At 38.9% G+C, this 26,352-nt stretch overlaps 5 protein-coding genes across 7 annotated transcripts; 3 read left to right on the top strand and 2 right to left on the bottom strand.

Annotated features, from left to right (window-relative positions):
• Positions 1-3,320: 3,320 nt before the first annotated feature.
• Positions 3,321-5,534, top strand: LOC140801313 (protein decapping 5-like). Its single transcript, XM_073156345.1, has 4 exons — positions 3,321-3,712; positions 4,486-4,586; positions 5,018-5,089; positions 5,177-5,534. The coding sequence occupies exons 1-4, from the start codon at positions 3,499-3,501 to the stop codon at positions 5,276-5,278; spliced, it is 489 nt and encodes a 162-aa protein (XP_073012446.1). The 5' UTR covers positions 3,321-3,498; the 3' UTR covers positions 5,279-5,534.
• A 1,097-nt stretch (positions 5,535-6,631) lies between these two features.
• LOC140801285 (uncharacterized) lies at positions 6,632-11,858 on the bottom strand. Of its 3 annotated transcripts, XM_073156315.1 has the most exons (4): positions 11,604-11,799; positions 11,177-11,521; positions 8,284-9,112; positions 6,632-7,493 (listed from the first exon to the last, which is right to left on the bottom strand). In XM_073156315.1, exons 3-4 carry the CDS (start codon positions 8,886-8,888, stop codon positions 6,797-6,799), a joined length of 1,302 nt encoding a protein of 433 aa, XP_073012416.1. In that variant the 5' UTR covers positions 8,889-9,112; positions 11,177-11,521; positions 11,604-11,799; the 3' UTR covers positions 6,632-6,796. The 3 variants fall into 3 exon arrangements, with proteins under 3 accessions (XP_073012416.1, XP_073012418.1, XP_073012417.1); XM_073156317.1 differs by having other exon boundaries at positions 8,284-9,130; positions 11,177-11,858; XM_073156316.1 differs by having other exon boundaries at positions 11,177-11,803.
• Positions 10,154-11,087, top strand: LOC140801287 (uncharacterized). Its single transcript, XM_073156318.1, has one exon. The coding sequence runs from the start codon at positions 10,305-10,307 to the stop codon at positions 10,902-10,904; it is 600 nt and encodes a 199-aa protein (XP_073012419.1). The 5' UTR covers positions 10,154-10,304; the 3' UTR covers positions 10,905-11,087.
• A 2,822-nt stretch (positions 11,859-14,680) lies between the features above and the next one.
• Positions 14,681-20,397, top strand: LOC140800956 (syntaxin-22-like). The gene is made up of 7 exons (XM_073155902.1): positions 14,681-15,043; positions 16,563-16,656; positions 17,701-17,840; positions 18,834-18,908; positions 19,437-19,594; positions 19,709-19,809; positions 19,887-20,397. Exons 1-7 carry the CDS (start codon positions 14,859-14,861, stop codon positions 19,950-19,952), a joined length of 819 nt encoding a protein of 272 aa, XP_073012003.1. The 5' UTR covers positions 14,681-14,858; the 3' UTR covers positions 19,953-20,397.
• Positions 20,398-23,436: 3,039 nt separating this feature from the next.
• On the bottom strand, positions 23,437-25,177 carry LOC140800710 (benzyl alcohol O-benzoyltransferase-like). The gene is made up of 2 exons (XM_073155503.1): positions 24,693-25,177; positions 23,437-24,581 (listed from the first exon to the last, which is right to left on the bottom strand). Exons 1-2 carry the CDS (start codon positions 25,122-25,124, stop codon positions 23,631-23,633), a joined length of 1,383 nt encoding a protein of 460 aa, XP_073011604.1. The 5' UTR covers positions 25,125-25,177; the 3' UTR covers positions 23,437-23,630.
• Positions 25,178-26,352: the final 1,175 nt, after the last annotated feature.

Below are 26,352 nucleotides of genomic sequence, written 5' to 3'. Positions count from 1 at the left end.
CTATCATGTATAGGAATCATGAAAATACTTGTGTATATGATGTGATGGCTGAAACGGTATCTGATCCAAACTGGTACTGGACATACTCTTAGCGTATGGCAGAGCATGGTGATAGCTGATGGTTGTACTCTTAGCGTATGATAGGGTACAACTATCATTGATATACCCTTAGCGTATGACAAGGTATGATTACTTTCTTCTAAAATATCATTAGCGTATAGTAGGATATAATTTATCTTCAGAGATACTCTTAGCGTATGACAGGGTATGCTCTGAGCTTGTGACATACTATGTATCGAGTTTGGGGCTGGGTACTATAGTCCAGCATGATGGATGATATTCATAGTTGAGACTGATGATTATGATAGTGAGATATATGCGGATTATATCTGGCTCTGACATATACGATTATCTAGTGGTTGACATGCATCATGTATCATCATTGATGTGACTAGTATCATTGGATCGTAATTGGTATACATCATATGTTGTTACATTCGGTGATGTTATATTGTAATTTCATCATGAGATATATTTTTGGTTGAGGATATAATATGCTCATTCATGAGAATTGATTGTATTCATATATATGTTATTGAGAATACATATATATATGCTCATATATGACATAATGTTTCTTTCTGATTCATATTATCTAGTACATGATTTACTCTTTATTTGGCTTTATTAATTCGGGGTAAGGTCTATTCATTGAGCCTTTAGCTCATGACTCTCTTTGTTTTCTTTTTTCTAAAAATCCAAGTGAACGAGTAGAGCAAGATACTCCCTTAGAGGTCTTGTTAGTGGGTGAAGAGTAGAGTGTGATTAGTGTTATACGCTAGATGAGTTATCTTATTTGATGTATTAGTGGACATCCTTCAAACTGTGTCTTTATCCTTGTCTTATATTCTAGCAGGTGACGTTGTACTTATATAATTATGTATATAGTTGTGAAAAAACTCTTGATAATGTGTTGTGGCCTATGTGGGGCCCAAGTAGGATTATCTGTATGTGTTGACAGTTAGACGTGAATTATTCTTAGTTTAGATATTGTGGATAAAATTATGATGTTGATACAAGTTTGTTTGATTGTCAGTAACTAACTAAATGGTCATGAGCCATGCACGTGCCGTGTTGACTCGTGCCATGCATGTGTTTAGGATTTGAGTGTTACATAGATACCCGAGTGGGCGCGAGAGTTAGGGCATGCTTGGAGATGATTGATCACTCAACATAATCGTGATCATGTTGGCTTTACGTCCGAGGTCGTTAGTCTGTGTGCACAACAGGCATTCGAACACATATCGTTCGCCAAGGCATATATGGCGAGTTATCGTCACGAGGTTTCTATCAGCTAAAGAGCGCCTGATTTGGATAGATGTTGATACCCTAGCGGGTGGCGGGGTATAGTTATATTTAAGATACTCTTTGCGGGTGGCAGAGTATGCTCTGAGCCTTCGGACATGATATTAAGACCGGGTACCGAGTGTTGACTGTACATAGTGATCTAGTATGATGGAGTTATACCGAGTGTTGACTATATATAGTATGATACTAAGAATTTCATATAATTATTAAGTGATTATCATAATTTATATATCATAATTTATATATCATTGTATTTGACATCATGACATGGTCGGCATACATCATGTGTGTTATATTTGAAAGTGATACGATGATAGTATGACATAGATGTTGTTTATACATTGTCAAGAGTTTGTGTTCTTGATCAGTTATAACATGACATTTATTATAAATATGGAATTATCAAGGATTTGCTTATATGTTCATTCATAGCATGATGATCATTTCTGATTCATATTATCCAGTACTTGATTTACTCTTTGTTTGGCTTCACTGATTCGAGGTAAGATCTATTCACTGAGCCTTTAGCTCATGACTCTATTTGTTTTCTTCTTTCCAAAAACTCAGGTGAACGAATAGAGCATAATACTCCCTTAGAGATTTTGCCAGTGGGTGAAGAGTAGAATGTAGTTAGTATTATACGCTAAATAAATTATGTTATCTGATGTATTGGTTGACATCTTTCAAAGTGTGTCTTTATCCTTGTCTTATATTCTAGCAGGTGATTTTGTATGTATATGTAGATGTGAAAAGCTCTGGATGATGTGTTGGGGCCTGTGTGGGGCCCAAGTAGGGTTATCTGTATTCTGTTGACAGTCAGACTTGAGTTATTTTTAGTTTAGATGTTATGGATAAACTTATGATGTTGATATATGTTTATTTGATTTTCAGTAACTAACTAAATAGTTATGTGCCACGCACGTGCTGTGTGGCCTCATGCCATATATGTGTTTATGATTTGGGTGTTACAGTACTAGCTCTTTAAGAGTTAAAAGCTGAGTTCATCCTCTATCTCTTTTTTTGATAACAATGGATGGATGACAGTCTCCCAAAATATAATAATTGTCTTATATACGAAAGAAAGCAACACTTTAAATTGCAGCAGAAGCATATGTTCTTATGAACAATTAAAGTATTTGAGCTTGTTGGCACATGTGTGAGAGTTGAGTTGGCAAAGAGTTATTTGCCCGGACGCGATAAATTTCATACTTATTTACTTTACTATATCTCCTAAATGTGGTACTAAATTTATTTATTTATTTATTTTTTGCTAGCATAATAGCTACTTTATAGTTAATTTTCGTTAACGTATATTTCATGAATTTGAATAAGTAAAATATATGACATCAAAGTACTCTTTAAGCTCTTCCTATTCTACCATTAATTTATTATGAATAATATGTGAATCCCATCTAATTTTCGACTCAAAATTTGCGAAAGCGAAAATAAAATTTTTCAAGTCATGATTTTTCTAACCATTTGTAATTTACCCTACTTTAAATTCTTAAAGACACATACTACTTAATTTCATTTATTCATTTTTCTTGTTATTTGAGAGCTTGATTTTGCTCGTGAAGGGTTTAGTCATGGAAATTAAACCCTTACTTTTAACCTATAACTATTTCTTTCTTGTAAACAGAAGAGTAAATTGGTCTCTAGATGGTTGAAGATAAATCACGTGATATTTCTTTACTGACAAATATAACTAACAATAACTTACCAAAGGAACACTTAAGAGATTTTAATTGTATAATTAAAAGCATTAATATATTTAAAAATAATTAAGTTTTTTTTTTTTTGGTTACAATGCGCAGTTATGTGTGTGGCAAGCACTGGAGTGAATATTAGAGTATAAAAATAATAAAATAACCATCTTTTTTTTATTATCAGTTTTTAAGTTTATATAGATCACGATTCTCTACTTATCGTCGCAGCTGACTCGCCGCCGACTGAGTGATCGTACGGCATACTGCAATCGAATCAACGAAACGACAATGTAACTAACTCTCGCTCCTCTCTCTCTCTCGTTCACTATATAAGACGGATACAAGAGGGCGACGAAAAGAAATAGAAATTTGCAAGAAAAGAAACGAGGTCTTCTCCATTGGTGTTTAAGAGAGCGAGAGAGAGATGGCGAGCGAGATTGGTTCTTCGAGTGGTTCTTCAGCTTCGGATCTGGGTTCTTCTCTGGCCGCAATTTTGGCTTTTCCACCGGAGACATCGTGTTCTTTGGCGGAATCGTACGTGGGGCGCCTCATCGGAATCATCACCACATCCGGAATCCGCTACGAGGGATGCATCAACCACCTTGACCGCAATGCCGGTACCATCCTCCTTGATCAAGGTGCGGCCTTAGCTCTTGCATGCCATTCTACCTTTCTCGATAAGCTTCGTGATCGAACTGCCCTTAATTTGATCTTCTTCGTTTGTTGAGGCAAATGGGCCTCCAATTAACTAGTTTGTTTGCTTGCTTGCTTGCTTGCGGTGATTTAATTAGATTTCACATCCCTTAAAGTTCAGAGATCGTAATGTTTGAGTGCTCTATCTCTGCTGTTAAGAATCTTGAAGCTACTTACTTTTCTTTTTCATATTAATATGTCTTCATTTATGTCAAGATTTGACTTGCGAGACTTCGAATTTTTCATTACATCAGGGCTATCTTGGAAGCTGCTTCTTTGTCTCTTGTTCGAATTCTTGCTTTCACGAGAAGTAGCGCTTCCTTTTCTTTTTCCCCTATTCTCTGTAACTTGTTATGCTATCTTGAGTGCTTATCTGATAAAACAAGGTCATATTCTATTCGTGGATTTGGAAAACTTTTAGTTCATTTCTTCTAGGTATCCAAAGGGGGGAGGGTTGCCGGATGGTGTCTTAATCAGCTTTTGTTGTTGTAGTTATGCTCGAGTTGGAATTCTTGAAATGTTTGTAAAGTGTATCATTTTTCTTGCTTATTTCCCATCTATCATAATATATGCTTGAAATGGACAAAGATCAGTTGCCAATGTTGTCCACTTACGACTAGATTTTATTTTCTCTCTCATTCTCACGGGTTACTACTGGGATAGCTTGAAAATAAAATCAAAAATTTACTTTAAGCTAGAAGTGTTGCATGGCTTGCAGTAAGGCATTTCGGAACAGAAGGAAGGAAGGAGGATGGTCCTCAGATCCCCCCAAGTAGCTGCTTGTATGACTATATTAGCTTCAGAGCATCTGAAATCAAGGTAAAACTAAAGCATCCAAATTGGTGATTTATAGAACTTGGATGATGATTATGTCTAATTGTAAGGGGGACACCAACTCTTTGTTAATACGGATACTGTCTTATATAAATCATTTTCCTTTACGAAGTATAATGCTCTTTATATAAGCAGAGCATTCTGATTGATTTAACCAATATATATATATATATATATATATTCAAACGTATATTGCAGAATCTGATTGAATTGAACAAGATCCTATTTCTACAAAAGATCCTCAGCCCTAATGCTTGAATTTTTCTCTCCTTGGTTTGTCACAACAAAATTCAAACCTTTTGCTGTCCTTCTTGCTTAAATATTATTATATTTATATTTTTCCTTCCAAAATCACTGGCAAAAACGTTACTGCTTTTACTGACATATATTTTGTTTTCTTCTAATTGAAACCTCAGGAAGTGCAAGAGCTTGGGACTGCTTTCATTCCTGAACAGACACTGATGAAAGACGATCCTGCAATCATTGAGGTGGTTGAATGATTTGTGTCAATTTATGGTTCTTATACCCTTTTTTCTGATGATTCTCCATATGCATGTTTTATTTTTTGGATGCAGGCATACTTGACTTCTGATTCTTCTAGCAACCATTCAGATGCATCCTCAGATGGTCGCTTGGGCGTATGCTCGCTTTGCTCTTCCAGATGTACAATTCAATAGGTCGGAAATGTAATAGCAACCTCTAAGGTTACAGGGAATTCTGATTGCTAGTCCATCACTTGTCTGGACTCAACTCCAGCTTATCAAAGATACTGTTGTCCTCAGGCTATCATTCCTGGAAGGCATCTACCTTTCACAATTTGTGAAGGGAGAGCTAGAGACTGATATTTTACACATGTGAAACAGACAATCGTTGCGCGTTGTCTGCTCTTTTTACTATGTACAGATAGTTTTTCAACTTTGAAATTACAATGAAAGGAGGAGTAGTTGATGAACATATCAGCAATTGTAGGTAGACAATTTGAAGGTCAAATTCCGTGCAACTTTGGTTGGCTGTTCCGTGATGCTATCTGTTAATTTCCGGTATTCTGCACTGCAGTTGACTGGAGGCATTTCTCTTATTTTAAATGATGAGTAATCCCTCCTGTCATACAAGCTGTTTCTTGTTGTCATAAATAAGTTCCAGAAGTGCGAGAAGATGATAATAACTTTTATCTAGTATTAAGACAGGTTGACTCAATAAGACTATTGCTACTACAATTACTGTGACTATTACTACTATGTCTTATAATATTAATATCGATGAATGTTTATAGTATTTTCCATAAACTTCAGCAAAAAGGATGGAGACAAACAGAAGCCTGATCCTTTTGGTTCAACCACAAAAATATTGATCACACTTAAAACAGCCCAGGAAATATGGTGCTTTTCTTATTCTCAATGTATAAATAACAGAGGAAAAACAGCATCCATGATGCAGCATATTTCTTTGGAGAATTCAAGGAAATCCTTATCCTCAAAATCATGTAAACAAATTTACTTTTCTAAGGAGACAATTTAGGCAGTGAGACAACAAACAGTTTTGAGTTTTTCAAACAACATTTATTGGACGATAGCATCTGATTCAATGCTAAAAGATCATCAATATGAAAAGAAACACCACAGCTACACCTGAAGTCCCAGCAAATCATCCCTTGTCAATAAGAAGACCAAGAAAATGAACATATCTTGTTCTTCAGCATACAAAAGAAATCTTCCTTGCAAAATTAAATGAAGATATTTAATTGTCTAACGTGAAGAAATTTTAGTTACATATACCAAGATATATCAAGCAACACAGAGCTCTTAAAGATCCATAAGTATAAATTTTCTGATCTAAAACAGATTCCTAACTGAGTACAGAATCTTACTTCAAATTCGCCACATACAACAGCAATACCGAGCATTCAGTGACAAGCAAAATTATCTACTTTTTAAAGTTCTAGGCATATCACAGATATAGATAGGAAATCATGCAATCAAGAACTGTTGAGAACTTCTATATGAATGGCATGCCATAAGTAATGCATGAAGTTTGGGAAAATGGCTTGACTGGAAAAGGAAAATCCCATCTGGCTACAATTTCATAGAACACTAAATTACCCTTTTAGGCAGAGTATTATTTTTTGCACATTTGCCTCAATCATGTTTCTACGCATCTACGGACATAAGCACATAGCAAGATGAGACATCTACTTGTTATGTTAGAATAGAATGGGGAAATCCCTTCTTGGACTTCCTCCTGAAAGGCCTGCATGCCTTTATGCTAAGGTCCACAGCAGCTGCAAGAGCCATGAAAATCGCAACATCCTCGATGCATGTCACATGACGCATGGCAAGTTGTACGAGTGGTTTACTGCTCTTCTCTTCCCCCTGTACTTTACAGTTCATAACAAACCCACCAACCGTGCGTCCTCCTGAGGTCACTGTGTAGTTATCTCCTCCTGTGACACCCTGTGGGCTTGGTACTGGAGTTCCAATAGGCATCTGCCTATCCATATCAATGTAGAACTCTCCTCCCTTATCACTACTTATCTGTATCGCTGAAACAAGAACACCGGCCTCCTGGCCTTCAGGGAGAAGGTGGAAACGAAGGTAAACAGAGTCCCTGTGTCCAGACTCTCGCCAAGCTTCAAGCCGGCCCCAAGGATGCCAGTTCTCAGATGAGCTTACAGGGTCAGGACGAACTATTAGCCAAGCACCTGGATTGGACCGTGAAACTCGGTCAAAGCCCATTGAAGGCACAAATGGAGTTGCCATGAATGCAGCTGCCACAGCGAAGCCAGAAAGATCATGAATCATCACCTTCCAACCCTTTCTCTCCCTCATTTCAAAGTCTTTGTCTTCAGTGTTTGAATTTGACCAATAGTTGCTCATATGATCCATTTGAGATCCCCTGCCATCATCATATACCAGAAAACAACACTTAAAACCACTACCAAAAATAAATCTCAGCTGTCACAAAAGAAAATGTCCAGTAAGATGATCATATATGGTTAATCTTGGATCCACAGTTTAAAGTTTTGTCCAAGACGAAAAGGTACCAGCCAAAGTCGAAACCAATTGAACAGAAGTTCTTGAGAGATAATTGGTCAGACAAAAGGCACGCTGACCATGACAGTAACTATCCAGAAGTATAGAAAATTATACGAGCAATTATAATATAGATGAACTTAATTATCTAATCATCAGAAGTTAAGAAGCATCCCGCCTACAACTACATAAATTTTTGAACAAAAAAAAAAAAGATTACATCAAGATTCCTGTGTATTCCAAGGAGAAAAAACTTCCATATGATGGAAAGAAAGACATAATATAGGCAAGTTTAGATACCTGCACTAATCACAGAACTCAATTTGATAATAAGTCAGACATAGACACAATATAGGCAAGTTTAGATATCTATACTAATAACAGAAACTCAATTTTCATAATAAGTCGGACAACAATTCCTCAATTTAAAAACAAAAAAGAAGGCTACCACAGTTAGGAGAATTGAATTTCAAAGAGAAATTACACATCTAGCAATTTCTCTTCTCTCCGAAAGAGTTTGGAAGAGCAAGTAACAAGTTATCTTCCAGCTTATGTATAATTAAGATTAGAAAATAGAAGAGAGCCATGTTCTGTTGCCCCATTTCACTCCAAGACTAAGGGAGATAACACTATGAGAGGATTTTAATTCCTACCTCCTGTCTCGGCTGAATTCACAGCTAAATATGGGCTGTTTGATGTTCCCCTGAAGCTGAACTATCTGAGGACTCAATGCAGTTTCATCTTCAAACTGGAAAACATAACGAGGATCTGGGTCCAACTTCACCCTTAAGTGTAATTCAGGTCCTCTTTTCCCTGCTTCCTTTTTATTCTTCCCGATGCTGATCCAACCATGGTGAAGTAATGCTGGTTTACCTTCACACCACCTGGGTCCAACTTCCACCCTGAATGTACCAATTTGTTGCTTCCTATTGGTAACACCACAATGTGAACCTTGCCTTCCCATGAAAACTGCAATCTCAAGATAAGCTTGAGGAGCTTGGAAACACCCCGGAGTCATCAATGCCGTCAAATCAGACTCTTTGAGATAGAAAACTATGGCACTGCTGTGATTATCGCGATTGGACTCAGGATTTGATATAAGGGGCACTGATGCTGTCTGAACTGGGAAACCTCGGAGCCGGATCTCACACAGACATGATGCCTGAAGGGCTATCTCTCGCATATTTTTTGTAACTTCCGTTGAAATTCTTAGTCCCAGAGATTCAATTGACAATCTGACAAACACTTGGGGATCCATCAGGGTCACAAATGCCTAGCCATGTTTCCAGAAGAGTAGTTTTATCTGCTCAGAGAGTTCTGGTTGCAGAGGTATAAATGTCAGAGTGTAAAACAAATCATAGTTTTTGAACTATGAAACAAGATGAGTGAGTAATCCACTCGCATATCCAAAATGGTTTGTTGGTGTTTCACGCTTGTAATTGCCCTGAGTCAGCTAGTAGTTGACTCATGTTCAGATAAAATCTGCAAACAACATAATATCTGCAACGGGTCAATATCATGCCACAAATTATTAGGTTAATGGTATGCATCAAGTTAGCTACTTCAATTAAAAATGACATTCAACCATATTATTGAACTTTCCTTATGCGATAGTAGTAAAAATGTTCTCTACCATCTACACGTCCAGAAATAACGAAATGTAAAGATAAAAAACAGCATCACATCTTCAATTACTTTGCAAGTGCTCCAAGTATCTGTTAATCACAAAAAGAGTATCTAAAGTAAATAGTTCACAAAGCATAAGCATCAGTTTATATCAGTGTGTATGGAAGACATTATGTGCTTCTACTAATGTTGTCAGCTTCTTAGTTGTTGGTGTTTATTCAGATCATTTTGCAGAAGATAACATGAGAATACAAAGACGACATCTTTTTGATTTTTCAATTCAATGTTAACTATGATTTGTACTTACCATGTCATTTCAGCAAATACCAAAATCATTTAACAAAGAAATGGGCCTAACTCTAAGTCACGGTTATGCCACTAAATGAACACCCAACATCCTCTCCCTCGGGGAAACTGCACATGAAAATGGAGATTCTAAAGCTGCAAATATATTTACAAATAGTTAAGAGGTTAAGCCTAATGATCCCCGATATATAATAAATTAAAATACATAAAAGTCCATTCTGACTATCTCAATAGCTTCAATTTAGAAGCACGGCACGGCCAAGAAGCAGCAACGAAAGAAGACCATCACCAGCCAAGATATCATCATGTCCAAAATAATCAACCAGGAAGATCGAGTACTACTACTACTAGAAAAGTGATGAAGGGAGAAGTTAATAGAAAGTGGGAGAAGTAAAGCAAAAAGGTTTGCATCCTCTAAGGGATTGCAACAGGAAATGCGATGGAAGAAGTACCTCAGAAGGGAAAGGCAGAGCCGAGGTAAGGTAATGCAAGTATGGTATCTCCTTTAGTCTATGGTAAGGCTACCAAGATTCCTCAGAAATGCTTAGTACCACACTAATAGCTCGCCATGAGGGTAAGGAAGATACCAAACCTTGCCCACCAACCATCATCGAGAACCCAGCTCCTGTCTATTGCCTAAGCCCAAGAAAAAAGCCTAATGTCCGAGCCAACTAGATAAGACACCGAGTAGCACAATTCAGCAAAAAAAAATCTTGCCGAATGCTGTTTCCAGCCACAGCTAATGCCAAAGCTCATCTCCAACAGGGGGAGGTTCACCAGTCCGCTGGTGTGGACGGCAGCAATCGCTTGTGCTATCCTAGCCATCGCCGTGATCATCACAGGCGTCGTCGTGTTTGCCATCTACCTAATCTACCAGCCTAAGATGCCGTACCTCACTGTGGCCGACGCGCACCTTGACAAGCTCAACTATGATCAAACCGGGATGCTCGACACCGAGATGACCATGAGGATCATGGCAGAGAATGACAACAGCAAGTCTGAGGCAGGTTTCTCCGATCTGAGCCTTACCCTCAAATTCAACGGCATCACAGTTGCAGAGCTGAAGGCCGACCCGTTCGTTGTGCCCATGAACAGTTCCTTGCCGCTCGACTACGACGTGCCGTCGGCGACGATCCCACTGGACCAGGGGGGGATGGCCGTGATGGACGTGGCACTCAAGAACGGGGTGGTGCCGTTCGACTTCACCGGGCAGGCAAGGACCAAATGGAGGGTGGGCATTTTCGTGTCAGTCAGGTTCTGGACTCATCTATCTTGCCAGCTAAAGTTCTTTTGGCCGAATGGGAGCGCCGTCAACTTGGATTGCAGCTCCAAGTCTCATTGACAACAAAAATTTATTTCATGGTGCTAAATCAGCAGAGGTTTTTCACTTTATTCTAGTATTTCTTTTGTTAATTACCCTCTTCTTCTTCTTCTTTTTGTTTCTTTTTTCCCCTCCTCCTCCTCCTCCTCCTCCTCAACATATAGATACTAGTATTGGTATTTGAAAAGAGTTCCTTGCGTCCAATTTATAGTGAGTGTTATGCACACTACAGAGAAGAACAAGAAAGAAGAGAGAGAGAGAGATAAGTGGAAAGAGAGCAGGAGGATGGATACCTTTGGCTCCCTTCCTTTTCTCCAAAGCAAACTCAAATGGCCAGAACTTGGATCACTCCAAAGCCGAATTTTTTTTTTCCTTCGAATAGCAGAGACCCTCTCGAAACCTGCAACTCTCTATAATAAGCACATCGGGCAGCTCAAATCCCCAGAGCTCAAAGTCCTTTTCCTTTTCCCCCTCCCCAAAAAAAATATCAATAGGAGAAAAAGGAAAACAATTAAACAAGAAAAAAAAAGGTCTTGTGAAGCTTAAATCTCTCGTTCTTGTTTCTTTCTTTCTTCAATTGGGTTCTCTTCCTCCCTCTGAAGCAAGCTCAAGGCTCTACAACTCGACCCCTCCAAAGCCTGAAACAGAGCAAGACTTGATTGCAGCAGAGAAAAAAGAAGTCGGAAAGATCACGTCTTTCTTCCAAAAAAAAAATAAAACCTTTCTCCACCAAAACCCGCCACAAGAACTCACTCTCTCACACAATTCGTGCAAAAGAGATGAGCTTTTTCTTTCCTTTCTTCCTTCTCCTCCCCGACTTCCCCTGTGCTGTGCTTACCCAATAAGGCAAAGTTTGTAGCTAGGACAGAGGAGAGGAGAGGAGAGGAGAGAAGGACGAAACGCATATGAACAAAACAAACATATATCTATCTATCTATCTATCTATATCCTGATCCACGACTGCCTCGCTTTATTAATTAACTACTAGATATATTTAATTCTTCCTTTAATCCAATGGAGGGATAAGGAAAGGGATTGAAAAAAAAAAAATTGGTGAGGAAATTGAAGACAGCTGTAATGAGAGTTTAGCAATGCCGAGATATCGCTTTCAGACAGTGAGGAGAGAGAGCGAAAGGCCGCCTCCCCTTCTTTCTTAAATCCTTGTTTGCTTACCTACGTAGCTCAACTCGGTGGGAACGCAGCAATTGCATTCAACTCTTCCCTCCCTTTATTAGCTGCTTATAGCTACCGAGATCAACCATTAAATATCAAATATAAATATCACTATCAATTTTGCTTCCTCTGCCCAAACAAATTTTAATTAACTACTATACTTCTCTATCCCTTCCTCTTCTAAGAATACATTTGCTTTCCATTCTTCTTTATCTACCTGTACACCATGTAAGCATTACTGTGCCTCCTCAATTAAGGAAGTTTCATGTAAGACTAGTAGATTCAGATCATGTGAAACCCATTCTTTTCGCAATCATCGGATAACCATTGTGGAAAAATAAATGCAAAGTCATCAAATCAATAGTATGCTATAGAGAGAGAGTGTGTGTGTCGTTTTAAAGATTAGTGTAAGAAATTTACGATCTACTTCAAAAAGAAAAAGCCCAAAGCCCCAAACTGGGTCCAGGTATGGAGCTTCTTTGGTAATATGCACAATAATATAAGTAGCAATATTTTGTTTACGTAAATTTAATAGCCACCACCCACCATCCTCGTGCTGAGGTGGCACGGGGCTCAAAGAGGATGCCGAAGATCTCTGGCAACACGTGGTACTGTACCCATTCATCCCCCATGGGAATCTACAAAAGAGTGCAGGATAATAATAAAATAATAATAATATTATAAAAGCAATTAATGGACTCTTCTTCTTCTTCTTCTTCTTCTTCTTCTTCTTCTTCTTCTTGCATTAATGAATCAACCATACATAAATACATATTAATAATGCGAATCCACGCCATCAACTGCTCGATCACCACTCGTAACACTCTAGCTCGATCACATGCATGCATATGCATATAGTCCATGCGTACGTACAGGGAGGAACGGGGGCCCGCACGTGGGAAGCCCGCGTGGCGCATGTTGCTTGGTCTCCTCAAGCTGGGGCCCCCGGGGGTCGGGAGACCGGTCCGGTAGTACAACAAGTGACGGCCTCACATGCTCCGCTGGTCCACGTTAAGATCAACGCAGTTGCAGTGGCGGGTGTCCCGAGGTTGGTTCTACTTGGTTGATCCTGCGGTTCGTTTGCTTTCGCGCGCGCAGAGTGGTCGGGCCAGGTAGCAGTGACACGTGCCATCATTGAAGCAGGAGGGTTCAAGACTCGAGAGTCAAAAGACTCAAGAGGTTTCGGTTAAGTTTGGTTGGTAGTTGCAAATATTTAATTCGGTTCCTACTCTAGTACTACTGTTATGGGTTAAACCACTCCCATCCCCATCCCCATCCCCTTTCGTCAGGGAATCTCATGTCATGTTTTCATGTCAATGGTGCATTTATACTGGTGAAACTAAGCATCGTTTTTATGCCAATATTATTTAAGATATATAACATACAGCTTAATTTGTCTTTGGGCTAGCTAAAGTTCAAATATGGTTAAAGTATATGTTGGTTGGATCAAGTCTTGTCATCGACGACAAATATAAATATGAATAGCCAACGAAAAGAGAAGCTTAGTCATGACTCATGCAGTGGAGGACAAAAAGAGCATAATGATCAATCACTTTGTTTTGGTAAATGAATACAATTCTATCTTGTGTTCCCTCCCGTGGATGTTCCCAAGTCCTATCTAAAGAGTATATAGAGTTGTAATATCTCATCAACTCAACTCACAGGAACTGACAAGTAATTATCCAAGGGAAACTAACTACCATTCCAACGAACGGGTAGATCTTCTACTGCATCACTAGTAGTTCAATTGAGTAACTGGAAATATATATATATGTTCCTAAATTTATTGTGAGTAGAGAGAGCATAGGTGGGCATAACAGCCCAAGTAAGTAATACTTGTCTCGTTTCTATTCTATTGTACTTTATATATATGCATGCTACCAGGGACTGCTGGACTTGGATTCCCAATCCTACGGGTAAACTTGTCGCTTATTCGGTTGGTCGTTTTCTGTAGGACTCTTGATAGAAATAGCCTAGCTAGAATGGGCGGACAAAATTATTTACAAGTTGCCTCTTGCCCCTAAAATTAAAACTACTCCCTACTAATCTCACTTTAACTGCCACAAACTACTTTCCCGTTTGCCATAAGGCTAAGGAGTTTGTGGGGTTTCAAATGTTATGGGATAGTATTTATTGAATCAAAGAAGGTTATAACCTTTACCAAGAAGGTCCTCAATCAAGGGATTTGGCAACTTTGGAAGAATCACACAACAAAAAGACCATTAAGCTGCCTTATTAAGAGTCTTGACTCTGAAGGGATTGTCAATATTCTCTCTCGTTTTATTCTAATCGCTTGTGTTATGTTATCCATTTGTTATAGTTGGATATGATATACTATGATATGATTTGATTTTTGAGGGTAATTGGCAGCCGGAGGCAGCCCAACTAGTGCCCATAAATTATTTTGTGGGCCGGACTCTTTCCTTGATGCCCAACCTCAAGTCTCCAGGTATATGATTATATATATAAATTGGATTTATCGTCTGAATTTTTATTGGGAATAATAAATATTATTTCATTTTTTCCAGATGGGACGGCCCACCCTTTCGTTGTTGATTGTTCAGTATGCTATTATATTAAATATTAAATATTAAATATTAAATATTATTTTATTTATTTATTCCTTCCCGTCTCATTGGCTTAATTACCGGGGCTTCCCGATCCCATCGCCGAATCCCGTCGTCTTCGTCCTCCGGTCCGCACCCTTTTTCCTCTTCCTCATCCCTCGTATCCTTCTTTTCGAGAGAGGGAAAGGAGAGAGAGAGAGGAGAAGGATTTGCGGAAGGGGAGGATATCAGGGTCATGAGCTTCCAGGATCTGGAACGGGGGCGCGCGGTGGGGCCGGCGATAGGAGGGAGGAGGGAGGGCGGCGCGTCCCAGGCGGTGGCCTCGGGCGTCTTCCAGATCACCACCACCGTCGCCACTTTCCAACGTCTCGTCAATACTCTCGGCACCCCCAAGGACACCCCCGACCTCCGAGATAGGCTGTGAGAAGATCCATTCTCTAATTCCCTTTCTTATCCTCTCTATACTTCTTCTTTCTTGAACAACATCTATTAAATTTTTATTTTTATTTTTGGTATTCAGATTTACAAATGCGAACTGCATGAGCTTTTAGGTATCTAGACTTGCGATTTCTTAGTATGCCAAATTTATCCAACTTTTGTCAGGATTAAGGAACACAAGTAATTGAAGTTTGACACATCTCAAATACATAATTTTGTTTCGACTCTTTGTAAGATTAAAAGGAATTAGGGCTTGAGAGTGGGCAATCCAATATCAGTTTGAATTTGATATAGTCTTCCTCCATCCAATGCCAAAGAATAGCGAAAGTTGAAATGGATTTAGTTTCTATTAGGCTGGATTTCAAGATCATTAGACTTTTTGTACGTGTCATTTCTCGCTGACAACTCATATGGGCCATGCTGTTGCTGATATACTTAGACAGATATTAAGTGTTTTGGTTAAAAGTATGTCTTTGGGCAGTCTTTCATTTGTATTTAGTAACCCTTCTATATGTTCTAGAGAAGTTCTTTTCAATTCCTTGATATCTTATGACTTTATTAATTGATCAGCCATCACATATTTCCTTCCAGCTTATTTAGCTGTATGTCAGCCATAACTTAGTAATTCAGTGTTATGACTTATGAAAAGTCTGTTGGTATATGCGGAGGCAATTCCCGCAGCACCACATACCCATGTACATTGCCTATCTGCTGATGAACTTCACTAGATCCGGGTATATGCCTCCCTACACGGTTATATTGGCATGGCGCATTTGCATGTCTAAGTAGGTATATTGGGTGTATGTCAGTTTTTGTAGTCATGGAGTGTATATGCAGTGGTTAATGTTAAAAACAGGTTATTCTTATTTATGAGCTAAACATTAGGTTTAGTAATTGGTTTGGTGGACTTGGAATAGAAACATGTTTTAGTTTTCTTATGCCAAGTAATACACATTTTCTCTTAAGAATATTTCATCTCTCTCAAAAACAAAGTACCTAAATTTTCCCTTTTTAATCTTAAGACTAGTTCAACTTACAACTTTATCCTCCTTTTCCACCCTCTGGCCTTACGGGTATTATGATCACTAAACATGCAAAGTTAAATTAACTCATTTGGGTGCTAAATATAGGTCAAGTAGACTAACAATAGGTTGTCTTGCGGGCAATAAAAGCAAAATTTCGTTTTGCTCTTATTATCATTAACATCCCACCATATACAATACATCATTTGACTATATAATAATATAATATTCATTCCATATGTTTGTGGATTCTATTGTCGATCTAAAAAATGAAAAACGCATATGCACTCACATACGGCATTTATATGTCAATAGCATGACTAACTACATATGATGATTACATATGATGATACAGTGCTAAAAGTATTAGATCTGGAAACCTTTTAAAGTTTAATTATGAGTACAGATCTCTTTGGAGATTGTGCCTTGTCAATTTAAATTCAGATGCTTTATTGCTAACTGCAAGTTTTTGTCGGTAGGCACAAGACAAGAGCACATATCACCCAACTAGTAAAAGACACTTCAGATAAACTTCGACAAGCTAGTGAGGCAGATCATCGCTCTGAAGTCAGTGTAAGTGCTTGTTTCTAATTATGGTCTTGTTTTTCTTAATATTCTGTGGTGGATCTTTGAGTCATTTATTATGCTTTCCTTCATTTTGTGCTGAAAAAACAAACCATGCTGTGAGTATATTTATTCATGTTCAGGTCCTCATCTTCCATGATCCAGAATCTCATACAGTTAGTTCATAAGGACAGTGGGCCATGGTCAATTATTTTTAGTGTAGAGATTTTTAAGTTATCTATATCTGCCTATTTCACATAGATGAAGTTCTCGAATTAGGCAGGATTATTGAACAACTCATGTTGCATAGTCTATGTTTACTATGGTATCATCATTGATCACCAAGACACCAAATGTCTTTTATCTCACTGTATATCTTCTTCAGTCCTCGCCTGAAAGACTATTTAACTCTCATTTTCTCCCTCATAGCTGTGTACGTGTAAACGCTTATCTTCTTTCTATATTTACTTTTTGGTTTATTTTTCAAAGATTTTATACATCTTAGTATCAGAAACCAGATGTCATCTGCTACTAAATCAATGATCAGTAGTAGATTCACTCCAAACCTTCATTGTTTTGCTTCTGATTCCTTTCTTCTCATTTTCTGAATAAGATGAAGTGTCGATGATCATTGCATTCTTAAGTTTTCAGTAAAACTTTGTCCTCCCTAGTTTTGCATGTCTATACATCAATACCTTTAATTCTTGTCCTCTAATTCTTTTGCATTTTCCTATCAGATTGCATTGTGCTTATAAGCTTGAGAATTGTTGCTTGAAAACCATCAAGTGCAAGAACATGGGAATTGAGATAGCCTTCAGCTAACATATCATGCTAGATTTTCCTCTCCTGCTGCCTAGAAAATAAAGAAATTCATGCGGATATATGAGTGGTGAAAACCGTTATTGCACAGTTCCATTTAGTCTTCTTATTGCACAGTTCCATTTAGTCTTCTTATTGCACATGCTTCCTTTGAAGTCCTTTTATTGCACGTGCTTCCTTTGCACATAATTTCTTTCTTTCTTTCTTTGCTTAGACATGAGTATTCAAATGCAGGCAAGCAAAAAGATAGCTGATGCAAAGCTAGCGAAGGATTTCCAAGCTGTTCTGAAAGAGTTCCAGAAAGCTCAGCGGCTTGCTGCTGAAAGAGAAGCTGCATATGCACCTTTTATATCTCAAGCAATTCGGCCTTCCAGGTATTTGCTTTGGTATTTTACTATTTTGGAATAGTTACTATAGTTGTATTCCTTTGTCCAAAACTTTTTATTCAAACTTTCCTTTTGAGACCCTGCGTTTATAGGAGCCTTGTCCATTGGGATGCCTTTACATATTTATACATACCATGTTAATCACTGTTTTGGTATTTACGTAATTGGAATATTAGATTCCATGGAGAAGATGCAAAAGCTTCAGATCCTCCAGGTCAAGTTCTCTTTGAATTTATAATTTGCCTTGTGGAATTACATTGCTTCTCTCGTATTGCTACTTTTGGTGTTCCGTGTTTAATTTTTCTTAGATCGATCATATGATAAATATTTATAGTGGAAAAATGAGAACTTCAGAACATGCAAAGCAAGTCATCCCTGATATTTTGTTTTTTATTATGTGCTTGTATAACAATATTTCTCTGATGGTACTTGGTAGTATTTCCTTTCCAAATGATCTTATTTTTTTGTGCTGATAAAATGTTCAACAAATTAAGTTTTCTTGGTCCTTTTCCTCCAAAACTCTATCTGATTTGCATAATGGTTCTTTAGGTCATTCTTGCTACTTTCCTACTATCCCTAGATTATATCAACCTTCTCCATGGAAGACAAATATTTCTGACCAAGTTTTCTTTAATCTTCTGTTTTTTCTGAGACGTACTGTACTAGGAAGTCTCCTCACAGTAGTACTGCTTATTCAAGCTCTCATTTTTGCTAAATATAAACATGAACCTTCAAAATTCCCCAGGATCAATTCAAAGGTCCCAACTAGTTTTTCTTCTCTCATAATGAAGTAGTTGGACTTGGGATTGGAGGGATTAAACATCTATTGATCTTTTGGTAGATATCTTTAAAGTCATGCATGTGTTATATTGTGGACATTATCCATGCGTATTGATTTTGGAAATATAAACGACATAGTTTCGTGTATCTGGTATGCTTACCAACACAAAACTTATCTATACTCCGATCATCTTTCTGCAGTTATAATGCAAGTGAGCCAGATATAAGTTCCGACAAATCACATGAGCAACATGCACTGCTTCTAGAATCTAAAAGGTGATTTTTCTTTATTGTAATTTTTTTTTAATATTTTTTAGCAGAGAACGTGGAAGATCTGATTAGATTTCTAAAGTTTGAAATTATGTGCTCCAATGCAGCAGCCAGATGTCAGTTACCAATTTGCATATCTAACTTTCATTGTCTTTAATTTTATTGGATTGACTTTGCAATCAAATGATCTCCCAACTGGATTACAGAGTCAACTATTTATTTATTATGTCAAGGATCTGTGATGATTTTCTCTTTTTATTTTGTATAACTAATTTAGAATTCCTAATAGAATATAAAGAAATTGAAGGGAGAACTATGTGATTTGCAGTTATTTACTGGTAGTGTCATTCTGATTTCTTGTGAACATTTAATCATTGATCACTTTCCTTTTGGTGAGAGATTTACTTTGAACCAATTACTGAATATGTTCTCGGTCAATACTGGATTCTACATTCCAAGATACTTATTTTAGGTCACACATTTTCCTTTGGAGATGGTTTTATCATTGCCTCTTTTTTCTTTTTTGAACCATAGACAAGAGGTACTCTTGTTGGATAATGAGATCATTTTCAATGAGGCTATCATTGATGAGAGGGAACAGGGCATACAAGAGATTCAACGGCAGATTGGTGAGGTGAATGAAATTTTTAAAGACCTTGCTGTGCTTGTTCATGATCAAGGAGCTATTATTGGTAAGCTGTAACAACAAGTGCTAATATTGGTTTACATGCATATATGTACACCCGCATCACATAAAATATATGTTTGTTATTGTCCTTGTCTAACATCTGCAATCTTTTGTGCAGATGATATCGATTCTCACATTGAGAACTCTGTCGCAGCAACTGCACAAGCAAAAATCCAACTCGCCAAAGCTGCCAAAACTCAAAAGTCAAATTCATCTTTGGTATATCAAGGCTTACATTTTTTATCATCTGGTTCTTCTATATCCTATTGCTAAACTGGCATTCCTGATTTTCACAGATGTGCTTGCTGCTTGTGATTTTTGGGGTTATCCTACTCATTGTGATAATAGTTCTCGCAGCATAAAGTTCGAGGGATGCAATTGGTTCAACCTCTCACTTGAACTCGATGAAGTAATGTTTGAACCTCTCAGTTGAACCGGATGAAGTAATGTTTGAGAGAATATTTATTCTCCTATCTCAGTGGAGGCTGTAGCTTGGATCTGAGATGGTATATAAGAATATGTTTATATGAATGTACTGCAGTTGCGTTTATAATACGTGCCTTCTTAATATTGTGTATCTATTTTGGCTTAACCTATCTGAGGGAGCGAGCGTTGCACATTATCATGGTTAGATTTGAAACAACATTATGATTCTTTTATTTCAGTGTAATACAAAGAACTGTATTTGCGAATGCGTTAGGTGGTAACCATTAATAAGGATTAGTTCCACGGAAGTGTACTGCTGTCTTGTAAGTTCTTGAAATGGAATTTTGCAATATGGATTAATGATATGGTTGGTTCTAAAAATACCTCCAGGTCTGAGAATGTTGTAAGGTAATATTTTGAATCTATAGTTCCTAGGTTTGTTTATCCCATGTCCTTCAGTAGTGAAATGTAAATTCTTCGCATACAGCAACTCATTGTTTCAACTTTCTTCTTTGGGACTTATTTATTCATACTCTTCTTTGTCTGAAAGTCCAAGTCATACCCTTCTCTCACAAAAACCAAAGGGGAAAAAAAAAATCCCAGTCACTGCTGTCGTGTATTATATATACTAGGGAGGAAAGTGATTCAACGCATTGTGGGCGGCTGTTGCTAATCCTTGTTTTAATGTTTTATTATTACTTGTTCATGCGTTCCCTCAAAATATCTTTTATAACAGATAGATGAAGAGAGGAGAGGAAAGAGTGAAATGATTGAAATAAAAGAGTTGAGAGAGAGAGAGAGTAGCTAGTAGGAAATTGGTTGGTATTGAGATAAAAGTGATGTTTATTTATCTTCTTTATTTTGGTGTCATTCGACTGTAACTTCTAATTAACATGTATTCGAGCGTCCTATGTAACGTCAATTTCATTTGGGCGTGGCAGTCTTTTTTTTAATCTCCTGGACTTGCATTTTACCAGGTGTCCTGTTCATGGTACATTACGAGCTTACTAGTACATGATAACATGCACAGTTAAAGTATGTCAACCTGTTGCTCATCTGTTACTATATAGTTTTCGTCGAATAATATTATTCCATCCAGATAGGAAAAGTCATCACCACTTACGAGGTGCAAAGATCTTCGAATCAGGTTTGAAAGAGATAAGGTGCCAGATTCCATTAATTGAGCTAGCTGACACTCAACCGTTGTTTCTTTCTTCCTGTCATTCTCCTACTATAAATTTGAACATCAACTTGAGTTAATTAAATAGGCAAAAAAAGTTTACTAGTGAAGCAAAAATCCATTCATTACCAGTTGGGTTTTTATCATGAGAAAACCACTTTCGTGATTTCAATACTAATTTCTCGATCAAAAACCTCTATAATTAAGATAATTAAGAGAACCAAAACCAGTCTTATAACCTTAATACGAGGGTGTGGGTCTTTTTAATTTCTTGCTCCATCTTCTGGCGGAGTGCATGTGAGATGATCCTAGTGTCAGTTTAATTTGTCACTCACCAGGCATAGCATGTGATCTCACGTTCTTGATACATGGAAATTTGAGCTCCTCCAGGTCAGCAATGACTGCGGCGAGTCGGTGCTCTCGCTTCCCCACCGATTAAACCATCGACATTTATTTATTTATAAGCTCCAAAGATTCTCCTTGTCCCCCTCTAAAAATAAAAATAAAAATAAAAAAGAATTATTATCAAACTCACACATCGCTTACTTACTACCACTTACTTTCTCTAATACCAATACATGGTTTGTAACAAAAAAGGATGGTGCAGAGAGAGTCCAATGGTTTAACTCCTCCTACACCAGCAGCTCCCATCACTGGAGACTTTTGCTCTCATGATTGGTGTGATGGGATCTAAGGGAGGACGAGTTAGGTTATCTATTCAGCCTAACTTGGCAGAGAAGATGCTGTCAGCTGCTCTTCCCCTCCCCGAGGCCAGAGCTCTTTATTATGTTATGATGACTAATTTTAAGTACACTATGCCAATAGTAGTAATAGTAGTAGTAGTAGTAGTAGTAGTAGCAGATATACTTAAAATTAGATCAATGAATGCTGAGTGAGTGAGTTCTACTATTGAGTTCCTACCAATGAGCATAAACAGGAAAGTAGAGAGCGTAAAACCTCTTCTACTACTTACTACTACTCATCAAATGCTGCTAATAGACAAGATAAAATATCCTTCTTCTAATAAAGTGAAATCACGACCGTGTGATCTGACCTGATCATCCAATGACGCATGCAACGTGTCACTATCTCCATCTCCCACTCCCTCTTCATCATCATCATCTCTTTTTCTCTCTCTCTCTCTCTTACATAGACATAGGACCTTTTTAGTTTATTTATAGTCGCCACGCGAATGGACTCTCTACCGTCTCCCATGGAGATGAGTTTGTATAAATTGTAGGGTTTTGGTCGCCGCCGCCTCTGACTCGCTTGGTGCAGGTCGGGAACGATCTCGAGGCTATCGGATCCGATCTGAGTCGGATCCCGCCTTGCACCAACTGAATTGGAGCCGGTAAAGCGATTACCACATCGCCAAATCCCATCCGTTTCCTGAATTTCGAAAGGTTTTCTCCTCTTTGTCGCCTCTTTTGTAAGATTGATTGCAGATTTGGCTAAGCTTACTTGATTGAATCTTTAGATTCACCTGTTTATAATGCTTGATTCGCTCCATTTCTTCTTTTCTTGCATGTCTGTAGGCATACCATAGCTCCTCTAGGATAGCCATTAGCCAGTGATGTTGTGCTTTCGTAGAAGAAGATTATAACTTCATTTTTTTCATGTTTATAGATCAAGCTTACTGACGCATTTGAAGTGTATTTCTTCTCTTCCCTCCTCCCTCTGCTTTCTTCTCTAGCTTCCTCTCATTATTCACTTATTCCCTTTGCTATCATGCATCGTATTACTCTCATTCTGTTGTCACTCAGTAGTACAAAAAGAAAAGGTAAAGGGTGGTGATGCTTGCATGATTTCAAAATGAGGGTTTTTAGCAGTAGTACTAGATGTTGAGGGGGAGGGAAGGAGTTGGAGTATTTTATTCTGAATATTCTATACATATTCAAACACAAAAGAAGAAAGTGTGTAATTTAATGATTTCAATGGCATTTGAAGTTTAAAAATGAAGCTTCTTTGCCTTAACTATGCTCTCTAAGATTAGCTCTCTAAGATTAGCTCTGAATGGTTCCTTAAAATAAGAAGTATCAATGTTTGGTGGTCTTTCTTTGGTTCAGGTTAGAGTTCCAAGTGGAGCAGACATATCAAAGTACATTAATTTGTGTTCCAACTTGGACACCGCATTAAAGTTATTAATTTGTGTTCAATTCGGTTGTCAGCATTCTAGTATGGTGTAGAAAACGTGCTTAGAAAAAAGAAAAGAAATGAAAGAAAGAAAGATCATAAATTCCTTTTTAAACGGAAAACAAGACACATACACAAGATCTTTAATTCACAACTACAAACCCTCAAATCATCCAAGTAATCAAACACTATATAGTCTGTAGACACGACACCTAATTAACTAAAGCTAAAGCCTTGCAAACGCCGCAACACCAACAGAGTGGTGGTAGTGGTAGTACCCACCGGTCCTAATTAACTAAAGCTAAAGCCTTGCAAACGCCGCAACACCAAGAGCACCGGCACCGGCACCGGAATTTTCGACGGCCTCTACCTTGTTACTAACACTAGTCAAGCTCTCTACCTCCGTCCGTAGCCGCTCCATGGCGTGGGGCGGTAATCTCACCGGAACGGTGATCCCCTCCTCTCCCTTCTCATTCCTCGTGGGGATGTGGAACGTCGCCAGCGTGGCCGTCGCGGGTCCACCGTACACGCACTTCCCCCACCCGAAATCCGCCGCCCGCAAACCCGACTTGGTCAGATCCGAAACGAGGTAAGTCCGGTCCACCGTAAACTGCGGCCGTCCCCTCACCACCATCAGGTCCGCCACCGACTGCAGATACTCCGCCGTCCCCGCCCTCCTCTTCGCCTCCACCACCAACCCCACCGCGTACCCGTACGGGCGTTCGCACAGATCCCCCGCCCGCGCCGTCGCCACCGCGAACGCGAAGGCGTTCCCGTAGAAACCCTTCGGGAGGGGAGGGCTCCGCCTCCCCCGCGCGTTGACCACGAACTGTATGCGGACCTCCTCCTCCGGCTCGTACGCCAGGGCGGCAGCGCGGCACTTCCACAGGAACGCCGCCACCATGTCGAACCTCGTGCAAGCCGCTCGGACGTGCGGGGGGGCGAGCCTCCGCAGCTCGGAGAGCTCCCTGGGGCCGAAGAAGAAGGCCCAGTGAGCCAGCTCGTCGGTCGGTCGGATCCGGTCCTGGGACGCGCCTACGACCGGTTCGTACTCCGGGTGGCGGTGCGTGATGCGTGGCGGGCAACGGGCGGTGAGGAGGTGGCGCTCCCACACCGGCAGCAAGGTGGGGGCAGCAGCGCCACGAGACAGCTCGGCTAAGGCGACAAGAAACTGCACGATTCCGGCGGCGTCGGCCATGGTGTGGCAAATCTGGAGACCAAAGATGAATCCTCCGCACCTCATCCGTGTTATCTACCCACATGTACGCACAACGATATACGTGTTATATATTAAGGCCAATGGGATCGATCGAATATGGTTAAAGGGGTTCGTGCAGGAAATTAAAAGACATGCAGTAGCCACCTGGATATAGAGTAAAGGACGATTCACGACAACGCCCGACGCGGAGCTCTCAGGCTCGCAGAGGAGCTTCTCGCTGCACGGAATGGGCGGGCTGAGCGCGCCGTCAAAGTCGTCGAGGCTGACATCGGCGTCGGCCTCGATAAACACAGCTCCCTCCCCGTTGCACTCTACCACCAGCTTCCTCCCCGGCCACTCGTGGAGGCGGCCGGCGAGGGGGTAGTAGTACACCAACGCCTTCGCTAAGGCCTCCTTTATGATCCTCGCCGGGTCCTGCCCTACCTTCGACGGCGAGCTCCGGAAGAAGTACATCCCAGATCTATAGAAACGTAGGCTTTCTTGGTCGTCGATGTCGGACAATGGCTTGAACTCGTTCGGCGTCGGATTAGCCGGCGCGACCAGCATGGGCTCACTCCGCCGCACCGCAAACCTCATGGAGGATATATATATATATATATATATATATATATATATATATATATCTGCCAATAGCTAGCTAAGTACGTTATATAATTAAGTTTCTATGAGCTCACTCTACGTAGTAGCTTGGTTAATTTGGCATAGAAACTGTGACTATATATATGGCTAGACAATTAAGCTGGATTGACTAAGGTCAGCAGGTTTGGTGGATGAGTACGTAGAGATGCTAATGCTGATGCATGATTCACGTACTAACTTTATTATTCTAAGTCCACTTTGCCCTACTCCTTAAAAATATCTACATCGATCGATCAATTCATTAACGCCGTATTGCAGGGGTTAGTCCAAGTCATGAGATGCAATAAACTAAGCGAATTAATTTGGAATTAACTTGAACGTAGTAGACAAGTTAATAATAATCCATGCATGCACCAACCCACTGCCAAAGTCTACCTTTGACTAGACTATATATGGTAAACTCATGTATATAGCTAGAAGACGCTACAAGACGAGAAATAAATGATCAAAAATCTTATAATACTTTTTATTAAACAATCAAGCTTAATTTCAAACCCCACCCAATTGTGTTCATATGTATACCCTCTTATACAAAATTGTTACAGTACTACAGTAATTTATTCCTCCATTCTCCTTACCCCTAATTCTCTGCAGAAATGAGAACATTTAGAGTTAAGGCATACCCTAGTTAATACATCACTACGACGTTTTCCCAATATTTAGAATCCATGCGTTACATATTGATTAGAAATATAAACATAGAATTTAGTTAGGGCAGCAAACATTTTTCTCTCTAAATGTGAATTCTAGGACTCTGGCTCTATCAATATCTCGGCAAAAGCTGTTTGAGGATGAGATCTTTTATCTTTTGCTTCTTGTGCATGTTTGAATCTAGTAGTATAGACTATAGATTGATTAATCATCTCTGTGGCAGTTTGATATTGAGTTTGCTATTCTTTGTCAATTATAATATTTTGATTCATCGGTGATTGATTTAGGCTATGATATACTGTATATAACTAGAAGACAATATAGACGAGAAAAGAAAAGATTAAAATATCTAAAAATATATAATATCTACTAAGGTAAGGGTTAATTATACCTTATACCTTAGCGCTAAAAAATTTAGATAGATTCACATCCTAAACTATTCAAATGTATCACTAATTCTCCTCCATCAATATTTTGTTAAAAATTCCAAATACAATAATCTTAAAATTTTGAT

This window comes from Typha latifolia, chromosome 14 (genome assembly GCF_019914945.1).
Source record: "Typha latifolia isolate L0001 chromosome 14, TyphaL0001v2, whole genome shotgun sequence".
NCBI classification, from domain to species: Eukaryota; Viridiplantae; Streptophyta; class Magnoliopsida; order Poales; family Typhaceae; genus Typha; species Typha latifolia.
The sequence above is the reverse complement of the archived record's forward strand: the minus strand, read 5'-3'. Positions and strand labels throughout refer to the sequence as shown.

Excerpts from the sequence above, each read along its gene's own strand:
- LOC140801313 (XM_073156345.1), top strand. The coding sequence starts at position 3,499 with ATGGCGAGCGAGATTGGTTCTTCGAGTGGTTCTTCAGCTTCGGATCTG. Across the intron at positions 3,713-4,485 it reads TACCATCCTCCTTGATCAAG|TAAGGCATTTCGGAACAGAA; the intron begins GTGCGGCCTTAG and ends CATGGCTTGCAG. Across the intron at positions 5,090-5,176 it reads ACGATCCTGCAATCATTGAG|GCATACTTGACTTCTGATTC; the intron begins GTGGTTGAATGA and ends TTTTGGATGCAG.
- LOC140801285 (XM_073156317.1), bottom strand. The coding sequence starts at position 8,888 with ATGGATCCCCAAGTGTTTGTCAGATTGTCAATTGAATCTCTGGGACTA. Across the intron at positions 7,494-8,283 it reads GAATTCAGCCGAGACAGGAG|GGGATCTCAAATGGATCATA; the intron begins GTAGGAATTAAA and ends TGATGATGGCAG.
- LOC140801287 (XM_073156318.1), top strand. The coding sequence starts at position 10,305 with ATGCCAAAGCTCATCTCCAACAGGGGGAGGTTCACCAGTCCGCTGGTG.
- LOC140800956 (XM_073155902.1), top strand. The coding sequence starts at position 14,859 with ATGAGCTTCCAGGATCTGGAACGGGGGCGCGCGGTGGGGCCGGCGATA. Across the intron at positions 16,657-17,700 it reads ATCATCGCTCTGAAGTCAGT|GCAAGCAAAAAGATAGCTGA; the intron begins GTAAGTGCTTGT and ends ATTCAAATGCAG. Across the intron at positions 19,810-19,886 it reads AAAAGTCAAATTCATCTTTG|ATGTGCTTGCTGCTTGTGAT; the intron begins GTATATCAAGGC and ends TGATTTTCACAG.
- LOC140800710 (XM_073155503.1), bottom strand. The coding sequence starts at position 25,124 with ATGAGGTTTGCGGTGCGGCGGAGTGAGCCCATGCTGGTCGCGCCGGCT. Across the intron at positions 24,582-24,692 it reads GTCCTTTACTCTATATCCAG|ATAACACGGATGAGGTGCGG; the intron begins GTGGCTACTGCA and ends ACATGTGGGTAG.